Below are 15,780 nucleotides of genomic sequence, written 5' to 3' on the forward strand. Positions count from 1 at the left end.
GGTGCCCATTTTAATTAGCAGGGTGTTATTGTTACAGTAATTTTAATTTAAAAGAAATAGAGGAAGGTCTTGCGTCTAATTGAGTTTTTATTAAGAGGGTGATACGAAATGAATATTTCATTTCAGATTTGGTAACTGATGGTATCGTTCTCCTATCCTGTGCCAAAGGTACTTTACTAGGGAGCCGTGCAATGTTGCATATTAACACATTTGACAGAGAAGCTATTCCAGTTTAGCATAAAATCAAGCAGCCTGCATTGTCTAAAGCGGTTAAAGATAATAATAGGCAGGACTTAGGAAATCCTTGAAGACTAATAAATGTCAGCAAATGAACCTCACTTTAATGAGGTTTTATGAAATGAAATAGAGGAAATTATTCCATTCCGCCACGTTGATGAAGTCCCATCTTGAAAGAGTTTGGCTTGGAGGCGGAAAGCGTTTGGCGCAAAGACATTTCTGCAACTGATAAACAATGTGCCAGTGGCAAATTCTCCAACATACTGCTGCGAGATTAGGGTGGCTTGCCGCTGCACGAAAGCATGTGGAGTTGGGATGTAGAGACACCATTTATATATGTGATAGTTATTTAGTTCACTCATAGACTGCCCCTCACCCAATCAGGATCACAGGAAAGATCACAAGACGTGTCATGGCAGCTCCCACATGCTGAGCCAATTTCACAGTGAGCCAGCGGATGTATCACTGGTGTGATTATTAGCCCTTAACAGTGGGGGATAGGATAGCAGAGAAACAGAAAAGGCTCTTATTTCTGATATCTTTTTCAGTATTGAGTCTTTTTCGGTATGTTCCTTTCCCCCTCACCCCATGCCCAGGGTCCTACAAAACAGCTCTGGAACTGTTTCCCAGGTTTTTCACCTTCCTTGTTGATCAGTGCTTGCTGCAAATGACCATTTCACTGTGCTGTTCCAGTAAGATACCATAAGATTTTGTGATTTATTTATTTAAAAAGGAGAGTTACCTTAGAATAGGGATGAATGGATCAGTGGCCACTGCTGCATTTCTTTTTAAAATCTGCATAATAATCAAATGCCCATTTCTAAATGTAATTAATCCTAAAATAGACATCGTATGCACATTTCAAGAGATATAGTTAAAAAAAACTGCACTGCAAAATCAGAAAAAAAATGCAAAGTCTGAATGGTTACTGTGCCCCCAAATCACTGTAGGTTGAGACGAGTGGGTCAGGTGTGTCCGTATCAGAATTCACAAATAAGGAATTCCTCAAGCATCCATAACTCAGGGCTATGTTTTGTTCTGCTGCTCAGTGCAAAGTAACATTTCCCACCATGCTGTGCATCTTCCCACCCTGATATATCACAGCGAGATTTCAGGGCTTCTTCTGAATCAGGACAAAAAATAAATAAAATCAAGGAACAATTTATTTATTTTTTAGTATGTCCAAATTGCCAGAGATTTTGAGCACGGAAATAGGAAATAGATTAAAAACGAATTCTTAACTCTGTGTGTAGTAGATTCATTTTTCGTGTTTCTAGTTAAAAATTAGCAAAACAATTTGCGCGTGGGTGCGCGCATGCAGAATTCACGTGAAATACTCTGCTGCCGGAAAACAAAAACAAAAAACAAAAGTATTTTCAGCATCAGTAGTAAAAACATAGTAGTTATATAACTGACAACGTTTTGCCGTTTAAAGGTGTGCAAAATCTGCTTTGTGCAAATTGGAAAGTAACCATCTATTAAACTTGATAAAGTTGCAACCTGGTAACCTGGCGTGCTGATTTCTTACTAGCGTGCTTATGCCTTAATTTATCAACGAGAGGCAAAGATTGTGCTGATGAAGTTTATCTTGTTCTCCCCCCCCCCCCCTTTGTTTTTTTCTTCTCCTTCAGGTGGTATTAAGTGTCCAGTTTGCAACTTTGTGTATGGTACAAAGTGGGAATTCAACCGACACCTCAAGAACAAACATAGACTCAGATTGGTCGAGTATGATGGGGAGACAAAGTGGGAGGTAAAGCCAAGCAGTGGCAGCTGGCCCTGAAATATCTGGTTTCTCTAGAAAGGTCAAGGTGGGGGATGCAATTGGAATCAAATGAGAATACGACGACATAAGCTGCCTTATGAGATGAAAAAAAAGCACTGCCTCTTGCTTGGGCATGCAGAGATGTATGCTATCTGGCAAAAGGATCCTTTTTACCCCACTGCCCTTTAAAGGTAAAGGTAAAGGACCCCTGACTGTTAAGTGCAGTCGCGAACGACACTGGGGTTGCGGTGCTCATCTCATTTTACTGGCCAAGGGAACAGACCTTTGTCCACAGACAGTTTTTCTGGGTCATGTGGCCAGCATGACTAAGCTGCTTCTGGCAAAACCAGAGCAGCGCACGGAAACGCCGTTTCCCTTCCCGTCGGAGCAGTACCTATTTATCTACTTGCACTTTGACGTGCTTTCGAACTGCTAGGTTGGCGGGAGCAGGGACCGAGCAACGGGCGCTCACCCTGTCGTGGGGATCCGAACTGCCGACCTTCTGATCGGCAAGCCCTAGGCTCTGTGGTTTAGACCACAGCACTACCCGTGTCCCTCGTCCCTCGTCGATAGTTACACACTGCAATAGCTGTTTGGCATCTTTGTGATGTGCTTCTGCCAGCTAATTCCCTTTGATGACCGATCGCTGGCTCTTTTTGCAGACCAAAGCAGAAATTCCTGAAGAAACGCAGTATCTCCATATCACGGAAGCTGAAGATATGCAAGGAACTCAGGCCGCAGTTGCTGCTCTACAGGACCTGCGATATACCTCGGAGAATGGTAAAACATTCTCTTTAAGGAGAAACAAATGTTTTGCAAAAGCAGTGTATAAATGCTGAGTGTTCAAAACGAGTCCCCGTACATTAGCACAGTAATCCTTGCATGGTAATAATAATTATTATTTATACCCTGTCCATCTGGCTGGGTTTCCTCAGCCACTGTGGGCGGCTTCCAGAAAAATATTAAAATACAGAGACCAGGGAGAAGAGATGGTGAAGGAAGATAGGAGGAAGTTTAAAGACTATTTACAGAAACATTATAAGATAAAGAATGTTTGATGACATCAGATTGAATTTAAAAGAATATTAGCATAAAAACTTAATGATTAAGAAAGATTAATGTTTTAAGACATATGGAAATGCAATTATGTTAAGATATTAAGATCAAGTTGAATTAAGATAAGTCAGAGGGAAAGAATTTACTGTCAGATTATAAGATCAAGAATACAGAGTGGGAAGGTCTGGGGAAGTCGCAGGCTCAGGTAAAGGTTTAAATAATGCAAAGACACAATGATTGATTTTTAATTTTTTATTTGTATTTTGTTTTTCTATATGGTATTTTATACTGTTTGCATGTGTTGCTTTTGTTTTTTGTTTTTTCTTTCTCTGTACTTGTTTGTTTTTATTGTTTGTTTATGGATTGTAAAAACAATAAAATATCATTTAAAAAAGAAAAAAGAAAAATATTAAAATACAGTAATTCATGAAATATTAAAAGATTCCCTAAAGGTAGTACGAGTTGCAAATGTAGGTCTGAGAGTAACAACAAGAGTAGCTAACCTAGAGGCACCCAGAGAGATTCATGGTCAAGATGGCATTTGAAGTGGTACTTGCTGCTCCAGAATTACACCAGCATTACGCTGTCAACAAAAGTGGCTTCACTAGCGAGCATATTGTTTTGGTTCATCAAAATTGCCAAGTCCAGAGCGACTCTGGGAAAGAAACGCATATTGGCTGCAACCTGATGCCACCAGCACAGCTTCTTCCCAAATCCTGCAAAGACTTGAAGCAGTTGGGGACAGCACAGAGGCGGGTTGCTTCTGTTCTAACATTGAAAAGGAACTAGCAGAGCAGTCCGAACCCCACTAATGCCTGGTGAAGAGTGTGAGGTGGGGTTGGGGGGTGGACAAAGGACCCGGTCCGGGAAATGTCAGCCTATAGCTGCCAGGTTTGGGCCTGATCCCGTCAGGTGACAGCAGTGCAGCCCGTTCAGTCGGATTTGACGACTTACTGTCTTCTCGCCTCACCACTGGTCTGGTCATATGCTTAGAAGCAAGCCCCGCTGGTGGCACTGAGTTTGCTTTGGAGGAATAAGAGCTTACGCCCTAATAAACTGGTCAGTCTCCAAGACAGGATTCTGTAAGGAACTAGGGAAGAATGTGAAGAGGGATTTGAATGAGGGGTGAGCGGGGGAAGTTCTCGCCGCAATGGCATGGCGGGATGTGCAGCGGCGGAAACATAAGCAAAAGGAGATGAGTTTGAACAGAAGCGAAGATTGGCAAGTTTGTGTTGCTGTTAACGGTTCTCATATTGACATTCTCTCCGATTAGGGGGACGACTTGACCCCACGGCTGTGAACATCCTGCAACAGATCATAGAGCTGGGCTCGGAGCCCCACGACGCAGCTGCTGTCGCCTCTGTCGTTGCCATGGCCCCAGGAACTGTTACTGTCGTGAAACAGGTCAAAACTCTTTCCTCTCTCTCTCTCTCTCTCTCTCTCTCTCTCTCTCTCTCTCTCTCTGTGTGTGTGTGTGTGTGTGTGTGTGCATGTGTGCATTAGACAGAAGGAATGATACTTCCGGCTATTTGTTGTATGCAAATATACGGTTAATATTTCTAAGCTTTTTGAGACGGCTGTTTAGCCAGACAGCTCAATACTGGGCTGTCCTTGCAGCACCACCTTGAACCACATTTGTTTCTGGATTTGGCATTACGGAATGTGTGAATTCTCTACCTAAAACCGAATGTAATCAACTTCATTCTTCCTGTATATAAAGTTGTGGGGAGATAAAGGGCTGGTTTTGATAGATGACATCAAAATGCTTACTGTGAGCCTATTATGTTAGTGCATTGAGCAACTGGCAGCTTGTGTGAGCATGCAATCTTTTCCCGGGACGGTTCCAGCTCAGGATGGGGGGTGAAAAGATGGAGGCATTCGCTGCATTCAAAGTCCTTGCATGGTGCAGGTGGGGGAAAGCTTGGAGCATCATTCTCTCACACACGTTTTGGCATTCTACGTACAGGAGTGATTTTGACACGGGGGCCACACTCTCAAACTTGCAATCCCCCACAAGAAAACTGAGGTGATTGCAGTCTCATGAAGCCATGTGCCATTTGCCTCCTGGCTTGCTTGGTTCAGAGTAGCTACATTTCTTCCAGAGATAGGTTTCCACATTGTGGCGAAAGTGGCTGTTTAAATTGGCCTCTAGGCAAGAGAGTTGAGAAAATTGACCTGCATTCTGTTCCACTTCTGAGCTTCATCCTGTAATGAGGTAGCAATCTGCAAGCTATTGGAAGCAGTGAGGTTGCAGAGGTTCTGCTGGGGACTTATTTGATCTGTAGGATTTTGTTGGAGTCAGGAAGGAAAAAAATGGCTTTCTAATGGAAGCATGAGGCTTCCTTCTCACCCTGTTTTTATAATTAGGGCTTTTATTATTCATAAAGAACCTTAAGATCATGGTTTGCTCATAAAAACACATTTCAATAAAATTGTATGTCTTCAGATACTTGCATAAGGCACTGAGTCCTTGTTATATACTGTTAGCTTTTATTCTATGTAGACACCATTTGAGATAAATTCTTGTGTTGATTGCCAAATGACTTCCTTTGCAGCTTTTGTTTCAAATCTTTGTGTTGGTGGCATTATGCTAATCATTTTTGTGTTAAAAAATGGGAGGGATAGAAGCATATGATAAAGCAAATATATTTATATATGCAGAAGATCAAGAGTGGGAGGGATTCATATTCCAGGGAGTCCTTATCAAATGTTGAGAAGCTAGACTAGTATAAAGCTCAAAGATTGCTGAAAGGCCTGAGCCATAATCCTGTGGCACCTCAGAGCTATGGAGTAGTGTGATCTCTCTCCCCCCCACCAGCCCCTTCGGTTTCAGTCAAACTGCTGAGCAACAAGCACTGCTTCTGTGACAGATGAAAATGGCTACACTCTAAATACTCTTGGCATGGTCTTCCTCTTATTCTCTCCCTTGCCTTTGGCAGTGCTCATTTTATATTGCTTGTGTTGGCTGGGGCACCAGTTCTAGCAGCCACTGCAAGCAGCACGAGGCTCCCCTTTTCAAGGAGTTGGGGTGACTCGCCTACCTCACACTGTCAGCCTAGCAGTTCGAAAGCACACCAGTGCAAGTAGATAAATAGGTACCACTGCGGCGGGAAGGTAAACAGCATTTCTGTGCACTCTGGCATTCATTACGGTGTCCTGTTGCGCCAGAAGCAGTTTAGTCATGATGGCCACATGACCCAGAAAAGCTGTCTGCGTACAAAGGCCTGCTCCCTCAGCCTGAAGCGAGATGAGTGCCATACCCCATAGTCAAATTTAACCATCCAGGAGTCATTTTACACTTTAGTAACTGAGTAGCAATGGTACAGGGTTTCAAGTGGGCCAGAACCATTTGCAAGATTTGCGTGGCTGCTTCTGCTTCTTCCCACTCCTCAACTCTTCCTTGTAGTCTCCTTTGTATTCCACCACGTCCCCCAGGGTGTCTCTGCTCAGTAGATGACTCGGGGAATCGGTTTGGCAGCCCGAGACAACCAAACTAGCTGAGGACTTGGACAATTCATTGGCTAACCCTACAGAATCTCAATTAAGTTGAGTGAAATAAATGCCCCAACTATTCTTTGTTGCTTGATCCTCAGCTTTCTGAAATACGTTGTTGAAACGTGAGCAGGTACATCTAGTCGTAAGGGGCTATGTGTAAGAAACCAAAGAAATGGTGTCCAGGTTCCACCATCACACATTTTTAAATCACTTTCATAAATGTAACACAGAAGAAAGGAGGCTGCTTCGTTCAGGTGTCATATTGTAAAATCATCATTAACCATGCTAGATCTTGACATAAGTAAAAATTCAACAGATCCTAGAGCTATAAAACGTACAAACAGGGGCACCTAAAATGAACCAGAAGATGGACCATCTTCCTTGTTGATAAAGGCTTAGCTGGATATTTTATATCAGGGGGAAAAGATTGAAAGTTGTTGGCATTCGTCTGTCTTGAGAGCTAATGGAGTGTGTCTCCAGGGGTGAAGTCAATCTGCTGCATTGGCAGCACCGAAGTGGCCTCCCTGGGGTGCAAGCCTAGGCAGTGTGTATGGAGGTCCCCCTCTCGACCTGGCTGATGTGGCCCAAAGGAAAGCAGAGCAATACGTTTGGCACCAGCTTGGCTGCAGGAGTTGCCAGGAGGCAGCATACAAGGCGCCATCCAACCACCTTAGGGACTCCATTCTGGATTTGTGTAGGATTTACTCCTTAGCCTTTTCTTCTCCTGAAGATATCCCACAAAGCCTAAATGGGCTACCTTTCCAGGTGGACGAGCCTCACGTGTCCCTCACTTCCCTATACAGTGGTACCTCGGGTTAAGAACTTAATTTGTTCTGGAGGTCTGTTCTTAACCTGAAACTGTTCTTAACCTGAAGCACCACTTTAGCTAATGGGGCCTCCTGCTTCCGCTGCACCACCGGAGTACGATTTCTGTTCTCATCCTGAAGCAAAGTTCTTAACCCAAGGTACTATTTCTGGGTTAGCAGAGTCTGTAACCTGAAGCATCTGTAACCTGAAGCCTCTGTAACCCGAGGTACCAGTGTACAGCACATGCAGAAACTGCCATCTTGAGGTTCTCTTTGGGCTCTGGGGTGGGACTTCTTGTGAGCCGTGGGATCTTCAGGGTGCTTCCCATTTCTGGGTACCACTTCCAAGTACCCAGCACCACGCGTGTGCGTGGTCACACACAAATAGATTGTGCATCAAGCTCTTGCCAGGGAGCAAGGAGGATGCTTCAGGTAGCAGTTGAAAAGAATGTAGGTGCTGCCAGGGGGGAAAAATGGAAGGGCATCTCCAGTTGGCTTGGACGCTGCTGTTGTCTCATTGACTCCCTTATTAGAGGGATAAAGAAAAAAAGCAGAATTTTGGGAAAGATGGATCAATCAAATAGGACCTAAGCAGAGGGCATGTAAGTGCTGAGCTGACGTGAAGTGTTGCCAACCTGAGAAACACAGCAATTTGTCACGCTAAGAGGAATATAGATAGATGTCTACGAGAGAGAGAGAGTGAGAGAGAACAAGAACAAGGAGCTCCACAAGTGAAAGCAGTTAATCATTTTTCCTGGAATGACAAAACCAATGAAAAACATCTGGATAAAGTCAGGTAGGGAGGCTGTTAACTTTCTTTATTGGCCATTTTCATTTCAGGAGAATATAAAATTGAATAAGCATTCCGTTTGTCGCCCTTGCGCCAAATGAGATTCTAGTTTCATTTCACTTTCGCGTCAGCAGCATTTTTATTTATCTTCCTCTCCTTGTTATTTATTTGCGCATCTCAGATGCATTTAAAATTATGTGCAGCTTTCAACGGAAACAAAGCCAATTTCGAATCCCATTCAGGCTACAATATACTTGCTTGCAGGTCTCGGTGAATGCTGGGCAGCGAGGCTTGTTGCCTTAGGAATAACGTGTGTGGTGTTTGCAAACCTGTTTTGTGATACCACCTGGAAAACTAAACCTCCCCCTCTCATCTAAAAAGACGTTGAAATTCCACCACCAGTGACAAATCTCTTTGGATCCAAACATAGCAGTGAAAGAGGGGTTTGCATACCTATTTCAATGGCCATATCTGTTTTCATTTGGCTACCTGTCTAGATCCAGCAGTATAAATTGTTATATATGTGTAATCTGCGCAGTTCTTAATGCTTGCCTTGGATAGCCCAATACCTTGGTAGGCAGCTGACAGACTCCATGAAGCCCGCTGAGATCCTCTGATTGACCCATTGATCCTCTGGTTTTCTCCCCCTGCACACACACACACACACACACACACACACACACTTCTCTCCCAACTTTCCTTACAAGTGCTGCGCCAGGGAAACGTGCTCCCAGTTGCACCTTCTCGGGTTGCCATATTTTGAAGAGCAAAAAAGAGGACACATTTGGCAACTTTTGATTATGCATCTCTATAACAAGACTCATCATGAAAAAGAGGACGTGTCCTGGAAAAAGAGGACATATGGCAACCCTGCGGGTACATTCTGGTTATCTTTACTATCCTCACATGCTTGCTAATGTCCGCACCTCGCATTAAAAGGCAGCTTAAAACAAAGGGTGGTTTGGGGCCAGCGAGTTAACGCATGCTGCTCAGACGTTCCTGAAGTTCCCTGCTGCCGCCACACCACAAAATTAGCCAGAGCGTGGCTTGCTGTTCCATTTGAACCCAAGCTCATCCTTCTCAGTCGGTAGAGCGTGAGACCCATATTCTCAGGGCTGTGGGTTCAAGCCCCACGTTGGGCAAAAGATTCCCTCAGTGCAGGGAGTTGGACTAGATCAGGGGTAGGCAACCTAAGACCCAGGAGCCGGATGCGGCCCAATCGCCTTCTCAATCCGGCCCGCAGACAGTCCGGGAATCAGCGTGTTTTTACATGAGCAGAAGGTGTCCTTTTATTTCAAATGCATCTCTGGGTTATTTGTGGGGCATAGGAATTCGTTCTCCCCCCCCAAAAAAAAAAAATATAGTCTGGCACACCACATGGTCTGAGGGACGGTGGACCGGCCCCCTGCTGAAAAAGGTTGCTGACCCCTGGACTAGATGACGCTCGTGATTCCTTCCAGCCCTGCAATTCTGTGGTTCTGTTATTCCCCTTCCCACAGGCAATAAGTGAAAAACAAGAACTCGGTTCCCCCTTTGTTTGGAGGCACAAGTCTGGGTTCAGGCAGCACAACAAGCTAGTTTTATCCGTGATGCATCAGGAGAGCAGCACCAACAGAATTTAATAATAATAATAATAATAATAATAATAATAATAATAATAATAATAATACTGCCCGGACACTGAGGTCCAGCGCCGAGGGCCTTCTGTTGCTTCCCTCGCTATGAGAAGCCGTTACAGGGAACCAGGCAGAGGGCCTTCTCAATAGTGGCGCCTGCAATGTACTCTATGTGGGGCTACCTTTGAAGGTGACCTGGAAACTACAACTAATCCAAAATGCGGCAGCTAGACTGGTGACTGGGGGTGGCCGCCGAGACCACATAACACCGGTCCTGAAAGACCTACATTGGCTCCCAGTACGTTTTCAAGCACAATTCAAAGTGTTGTTGCTGACCTTTAAACCCCTAAACGGCCTCGGCCCAGTATACCTGAAGGAGCATCTCCACCCCTATCGTTTTGCCCGGAAGCTGAGGTCCAGCGCCGAGGGCCTTTTGGCGGTTCCCTCACTGTGAGAAGCAAAGCTACAGGGAACCAGGCAGAGGGCCTTCTCGGTGGTGGCACCCGCCCTATGGAACACCCACCAGATGTCAAAGAGAAAAACAACTACCAGACTTTCAGAAAACATCTGAAGGCAGCCCTGTTTAGGGAAGCTTTTAATGTTTAATAGACTATTGTATTTTAATATTCTGTTGGAAGCTGCCCAGAGTGGCTGGGGAAACCCAGCCAGATGGGTGGGGTATAAATAAATAAAATAATGATGATGATGATGATGATGTAATTGAGTGAGACTGCTAAGCTTGGCCCTATCACAAATCTAACACGTTAATGATTGGTTTCTTCTGCCTCTTCTCCCAATGATCTTTATTTACTTGGGCTACCGCGTGCCTTTCTTTCCCCCCATGGTCCAGCTAGATTCCACCTAAACATTAGGAAGAACTTCCTGACAGTAAGAGCTGTTCGACAGTGGAATTTGCTGCCAAGGAGTGTGGTGGAGTCTCCTTCTTTGGAGGTCTTTAAGCAGAGGCTTGACAACCATATGTCAGGAGTGCTCTGATGGTGTTTCCTGCTTGGCAGGGGGTTGGACTCGATGGCCCTTGTGGTCTCTTCCAACTCTATGATTCTGTGATTCTAGTTCCCAGCTCTGTGCTGTTTCACAGTCTTATTAGAAACAGAGGATCCAAAGGAAGAGTAAAGGATGGTTGTTTTCAGTAGAGTGTCTTCGCCTGCATGGCTTACCGGTTGCCGCCTGTCACTGCAAGCTGTTGCGTTGGGCTTTTTCACTAGAGCTCCAGCTCCTGTGTTGTCGTCTTTCCTCCTTCGGATGAAATTAAACAGAAACGAAACCCGAATAAAAGATATTCATTCTCCAAACAAAAGAAGAAGCCAGCCTAAATCAATTAAACGGCGCAGCCAGCTTGGCATATACTGATCAATGTACACATAAAATGTCCTTCTGTTGAGCACAGCTGCGTCATATAACAAACCTTTTGGCACAACGCAATTGCATTTTTTCTTTCCTCTAGGAAAAAATAATGATGATGATGGCTCCCTTTCTTTTTGTTCTACCTCTCCCCCATTCTCATGCTTCATTGCTGGTACCATTATTATTTCAGAGAGCATACTTGCTGGAAATGAAGGGAGCCTTGGGCCATCTGATATTTCCATTACTGGCCTGATGGGCATTAAGTGGATATAGTTTGCAGGTACTCTGCATGTTGTATTTGGGGTAGAATTGATTCCTTCCCCCAACTTTTCATTTTTAAAGACTGTGCATTGGCAATTGCAGATCTGTGAATGGAAAACCACAGTAAAGTGGGCTCAGATGTTCCGAGTTACTCGTTTTTAATCCAAAATTGTCCGTTGAGAGAAAATTGTCCCTTTTTTTTTTACACTCAGGGAGTATGTTTCTTGTTTGAACCTGTGTGCTGTAGATGAAATGCAGTTCGTTTTTGCTCCCCTTGGGAAAGTAGCCATTGGTCTGGGAGACCACATGGGGGCTAAAACTCCAGCTTGCTCCATGGGAAGAGGTGAACAGAGAAAGGGTTCCAACAAAAAAAATGATGGTGACCATACTCTGCATAAATTACATGCTCTGCTGTCCCCCTACAGTGGCTCAAAGCAAAGATAACCATTGCAAGGCTGACAGTCTTAGTGCACACCACTCTGAATAAATATTTGCTGGGACAGAAGGTGTCAGGTGTTGGGGTGTGATTATTCAAACACACTCACTTCAGCATGAATGTCTTCCTGGAATCGTACTTATTTTTCCAGATGATGCAAATAACACAGTGGATAATGCGTTGGTGACCTTGCTCAGCCATGAACCTCATTAGGCGACTTTGGATCAGACATGTTCTCTCCTTCAGTCTTTCTCGTGGTCCTTCTGAGGATAATATGGTCCTTGGGTGGGTGGGATTAAAAATTGATGATAATGGTGACCAGTCTTTCTGGCAAGTGAGCCATGGTGCTGGGCTAATCTACACTGTTGTTCAGATGCATCTCCTTAGTATGGAATTGCTTCTAGTCCATTGAGTGGATATCAATGCGCTGATGTGCCTGTATTCCCCTTGTGGCACAGATTGGCTACCAACTGCTTAAACTCATGGGCTGCAATTCAGCAAAGGGAAAGTGCATAAGGAAACCAAACTCCTCTGTCACCGCCTCGGCTCTGCTGTTCCCTTGCCAGCGATGAAACGCCTGTACATGCTTTGAAACCCTTATATTTTGGTTATGAATGCACATCCGTTCGGTCTTTCAGTAGTTCAGTATTCCTGGGACTTTCTGCATGCAAAGCAGGGCTCTTCCACCGACCCACATCCCTTCCCTAGTGGGTCATCAGCTGTACGAGCTCATCTGAAGCAAATACTGCAATCTCCTTTAGTAACAATAATTTATGAAATACGGGGCTCGGTCATTTATTCGCACCTAGGTTTCCTTGCTCTCGTTTTAGCAACGTTGCAGCCCCGCCATCCAAAGAAACCCTTTGTAACGTCTCCCCTTTTCTCACAGGTGACCGAAGAGGAGCAGTCAGCCAACCACACAGTGATGATTCAGGAAACATTGCAGCAAGCTTCCGTCGAGCTGGGCGAGCAGCACCATTTGGTCGTCTCCTCCGATGAGGTGGAAGGGATCGGGACAGTGACAGTCTACACCCAGGGGGGAGAGGCCTCTGAACTTATTGTGTATGTGCAAGACATGCAGTCTGTGGAGGAGCAGGTGGAGGAGCAGGAGCAGCCTGGACAGAAAATCTAGATAAAATTCCCAAGGGAGACCAGCCTTCTGGTACCGCCAAACCGCTACATGCTTGTTTTCCAATCTATATTTAATGTTGGGCAAGAACAGAACCTCCCGCAGCTGCTACTCTATCATATGTTTAGTCTTTGGCAGATGGCGCACGTGGTTGTTGACTGGACTGGTGGCTTTTTCTTTTTGCCAGGAAACGTTTTGGTACGTACTGAGCCATGCGCAGCTTCCTTTCACATGGCGCTACTCGTAAGGAACGCCTGAAGTCGCAGCAAGCAGATCCATGCAGATGGATGGTCATGACCACTACCTTCTGGGATAAAAGATACTTTTCCTAGAGCAAGAGGTGAACCAAAAAAAAAAAAAAGCAAGAGGAGTCCGTGGCAGTGGACAGCACTTGATAAACGCTAAAATGTGTGCGTGTTATGCACTTTAAGAAGACTGTAGACGGAAAAGACAATTTTAGCAACCGCCCGGAAAGTTCAGATTTTAAGACTTGCCAAGCAACAGGCCCTGCAGCGAAGCTATTCAGAAGAGCAGGCTCCATTGGGTTGGGTTCACTCAACATGCAGAAAATGTGGTGGTGTGAATCAGAGCCAGCTGTTCTTCAGTGCTGCTTTCTAAACGGTTTTTCTAAATAGTGTTCAGCATTTTAACCTCCCCAAAGACAGCTTTCCTTCCTTTTGTCACTGTGAATTGTTGAAGACCTGAGATCATTACCCGAAGAAATGTGTTCTCTTTTATCTTATATCTTTTAATCTTTTAAACCGGGACTCTGTGCCAGTGAGCATGCCACGTTTTTATTTGGATGGGATCTAATCTGACACGTGAGTGAAAAGATCCCACCTCTAAGAGTCTTTCAGATGCACAGTCCCTGCCGAAATGCAAGTGTTTTATGGTTGTGACATATTTTGGACACGTATATTGGAGATATATAGTGGATTTCTTCCTTTTTTTCCTATCTGTGAAGCATTATTTCACTTTTCTCCCCCTTTCCTTTTTTGCAAGCAATAGCAATAACTTCAGAAATATATATTTTAAAAAATCATAGCTTGGGCACAGTTTTTTAGATTAACACACCCGCTACAGGGTTATGTCTCATATAATATACAATGGATGCCATGTTGAAGCACTGAGAAGTAATACCAAGCCAAAAAATCTGTGGAAGCCACAGTGATAGAATGATATTTCGGGATCCTATTTCTCCCAGCCTGGCAAACGTTGAGCATTTTCTCCAAAACAAAAAGCACTAACTCTGCATCCTTGAGCTGCATTGAATCACTCTTCTGTATTGATTAGACACAGGTGATCTATGGAAGTCTTATTCTTTTTCTGTCTCCTTAAATAATAAAATAGATATCCGCTATCAGGAAACACCCAAAGTAGAGATGCAAGCATCTCTTGCTGTAAGTAAGGGCTCAAACACTCTGCTCTTGGTGAAGAAAAGGGCATGCAATTTGGAGAAAGACTCTTATTTCAGGGAAACCAATGTGGTGCCCTCTGGATGTTTTCGGACTACAATTCCCATCATCCCTCACCATAGCCTCCTCTGGTCAGAGCTAATGGAGTCTTAACAACTTTTGGCAACACCATGTTGGCTACACCAGCTTATCCATGTGGTTTTTTTTCAGTAGGCCTTGGGGAATGGATCTAATTTGGCCCTATGTGTTCTGATCTTATGTCCCGTGTTCAGGTTGTGATTTGGACTGCATGGCAGTGCATTCAGCAGAGAACTTACCCACTGGGCTCCACGAACAATGTCACATCTCATTGGGTGCCTCACATCTGACATGTGAGAGTGATAATTCCTTGGGCTGTGTCAGGAAGTGGGCAGAGGAGGAATGTGGAGACCACCTCCCCAGCCTGACCCTTCCAGGGAAGAAGACGACAGTTCAGAATTACAACAGGGGTTTGAGGGAGGTCACAACTCAGAGGAAGATGAGGGGGAAAGCTGGGAAATAACGGGAGAGGAGAAAGAAGCAGCACCAGGAAGGCAACAGCTGACGGACACAGTGTCTTTAGAAAGCATTCCAGACCCACCATCTCCCAGAACCTGGTGAGCATTGAAAGTAAGAGAGCAAAGAGCTCAAAGGCAGAGGGCATGTTGCAGCACCCGCAGTGATGACGCTTGAGGAAGTGAGAGAAATTGAGTGGGTGGAGACTCAGTTGGGACAACATCATTATTCCAAGAGCTTGCATTCCAAAGCTTCTCTCTGTGAATATTGAATAAAAAGCGGATGGTAAGGACTTTTCCTTGTCTTATCCATTCCTGGGCAACCTGCCGTGGGGGTGGGGTCCTCTACCACCTGACAGGTTGTGGGGTAGAGTGCAGGAACGGCTGACTATATAGCAGCTATACAGCTCCTGCTTTTTTCACCAGTGCATCCTTTGTATTGTCATTCACACAAACTGTATTTTGGGGTGTCGTCCAGTATGCGAGACTGAACTCTTTCTCTTCTTTCTTTTTTTTGTAATCTCAAACCCCCGTTCCTCAAATAAATATCAGACAAGGTAAACATGTTAAAACTCCCGTCACTTTTGAAGGATCACATTTATGTATATTCAGTGCAGTGTCCTAAACTGCATGTGGGGAAGATACTAGCTTCAGTCGAACCTACACATTTCTGCTGTAAGTCCATCTGCTACAGCTGCCTATGGCTCCAAACTTGGTTTATGTCGCATCCCGCAAAGTAGCGATGGTTTAATGGCATGGCAATGGATGCACACAAAACGGACAAGAAGTAAATAAGGATGAAATAGATATGGAAGAAGAGATGATGTAGCAACAGGACGAAGAAATGGACATATGCTTGTAACAGGAGTGGGAAACCTG

General features: G+C 44.6%; 1 protein-coding gene across 3 annotated transcripts in view; it reads left to right on the top strand.

Moving 5' to 3' along the window:
- Window positions 1-15,780, top strand: part of ZFAT (zinc finger and AT-hook domain containing) — a 223,785-nt gene that overhangs the window by 68,129 nt on the left and 139,876 nt on the right. The window contains exons 13-17 of one of the 3 annotated variants that reach the window (XM_083450414.1): window positions 1,869-1,987; window positions 2,662-2,779; window positions 4,329-4,459; window positions 12,714-12,986; window positions 13,141-15,195. In XM_083450414.1, the coding sequence (XP_083306540.1) occupies window positions 1,869-1,987; window positions 2,662-2,779; window positions 4,329-4,459; window positions 12,714-12,956 (611 nt within the window). In that variant the 3' untranslated portion in view covers window positions 12,957-12,986; window positions 13,141-15,195. Of the gene's footprint in view, window positions 1-1,868; window positions 2,268-2,661; window positions 2,780-4,328; window positions 4,460-12,713; window positions 15,196-15,780 lie in introns of those variants that run through there. The other 2 variants (XM_083450413.1, XR_014513739.1) reach the window with 2 other exon arrangements.

Source organism: Podarcis tiliguerta, assembly GCF_965153285.1.
Source record: "Podarcis tiliguerta genome assembly, chromosome: 7".
In the NCBI taxonomy this organism is placed as follows: domain Eukaryota; kingdom Metazoa; phylum Chordata; class Lepidosauria; order Squamata; family Lacertidae; genus Podarcis; species Podarcis tiliguerta.